Here is a 1,090-nt window from a genome sequence, read left to right as displayed (position 1 = left end):
ACTCAAATACTCCATAAGATGAATACATAACATATCAAAAAAAAAAAAAAAAAAGTTCATAATGAAGCCAATATTCAACATATAAGAAAAAGCAACGTCATCATCTATCTACAAAAACCTAAAAAAACTTGCAGTAAAACTGAAATCACACAGGCCGCCGCAGCCCTCTGAAATCTCTGCTATCAACACATCCCAAATCTTTCCCATAATCATTCAGAAACCTCAGCAGCTCAGTCGCCCTCTCCTTCACCTTTTCTCTCCCCTCCACCTGAAGCAGCATCAAAAGCTTCACAAAAACCCCAACTTGCAGGGCTTCCACCACACATCCACCCTCTCTCCCTTCTTCCTTCTCCCTTCCTTCCCAATTCTTACACAGCTTCAACAATGAAGATACAGCCAGTTCAGTCGCCATGTCCGAAAACCCAAAAATCTTCTTCACAAGAACAGGGACTGTAAGCGCATTCCCATACGCTTTCTCCCTCCCCAACTCACATCCGCAGAGTCTATCAAGTGCAGAAAGCGCCGCCTCGCTCACTCTCTTTTCCGATTGCGAGTCCACCAGAGATTCGATCACCAAAGAGAAAACCCCCATCCTCACAAACCTCGCCGCCATACTTTCTTCTGAACACGCCGCGAGATGAAACGCGGTCAATTGCGCGGCCTTCTTACCTCGCGGAGAAATCGGATCAAGTATCAATTTCAGCAATATTTCAATTAGACCATCGATCAGCGCCGCTGCCCTAGCGAGATCGCCATCAAACCAAACGATCTGTTTCAGGACCAAAACAGCATCGAGCTTTGCGGTCGAATTCCCCGATCGAAGAATCGATGCGATCGCGTGGAGTGATTCCGGCGATCCGATTTCAGAGAAAACCTCCCCGTCGTCGGCGGGGTAAACGAGGACCAGCGCCGAGAGGATTTCTGAGAGGAAATCTAGGGATGCGGAGCCGGAAGTAGCGAAAGTGCGGAAAGCGGCGGCGAGAACGGAGGCGGCGCCGGATTCCGCGAAACGGCGGCGGTTCCTGTTGCTCTCGGCTGCTAAAACCCTAACCCTAGCCGCCGATTTCCGGCCACGGGGGAGGGCGGTGGG

At 50.2% G+C, this 1,090-nt stretch overlaps 1 protein-coding gene across 1 annotated transcript in view; it reads right to left on the bottom strand.

Moving 5' to 3' along the window:
- Window positions 1–1,090, bottom strand: part of LOC110032414 (U-box domain-containing protein 21-like) — a gene marked incomplete in the record, with an annotated part of 1,356 nt that continues 266 nt past the window's right edge. Inside the window, 1 exon segment of the mRNA XM_020736046.1 lies at window positions 1–1,071. Coding sequence (XP_020591705.1) covers window positions 146–1,071 — 926 coding nt within the window.

This window comes from Phalaenopsis equestris, unplaced genomic scaffold, assembly GCF_001263595.1.
Source record: "Phalaenopsis equestris unplaced genomic scaffold, ASM126359v1 Scaffold000938, whole genome shotgun sequence".
Taxonomy (NCBI): domain Eukaryota; kingdom Viridiplantae; phylum Streptophyta; class Magnoliopsida; order Asparagales; family Orchidaceae; genus Phalaenopsis; species Phalaenopsis equestris.
Note: the sequence above shows the minus strand (reverse complement) of the source record. Positions and strands in the feature narration are given on the sequence as shown.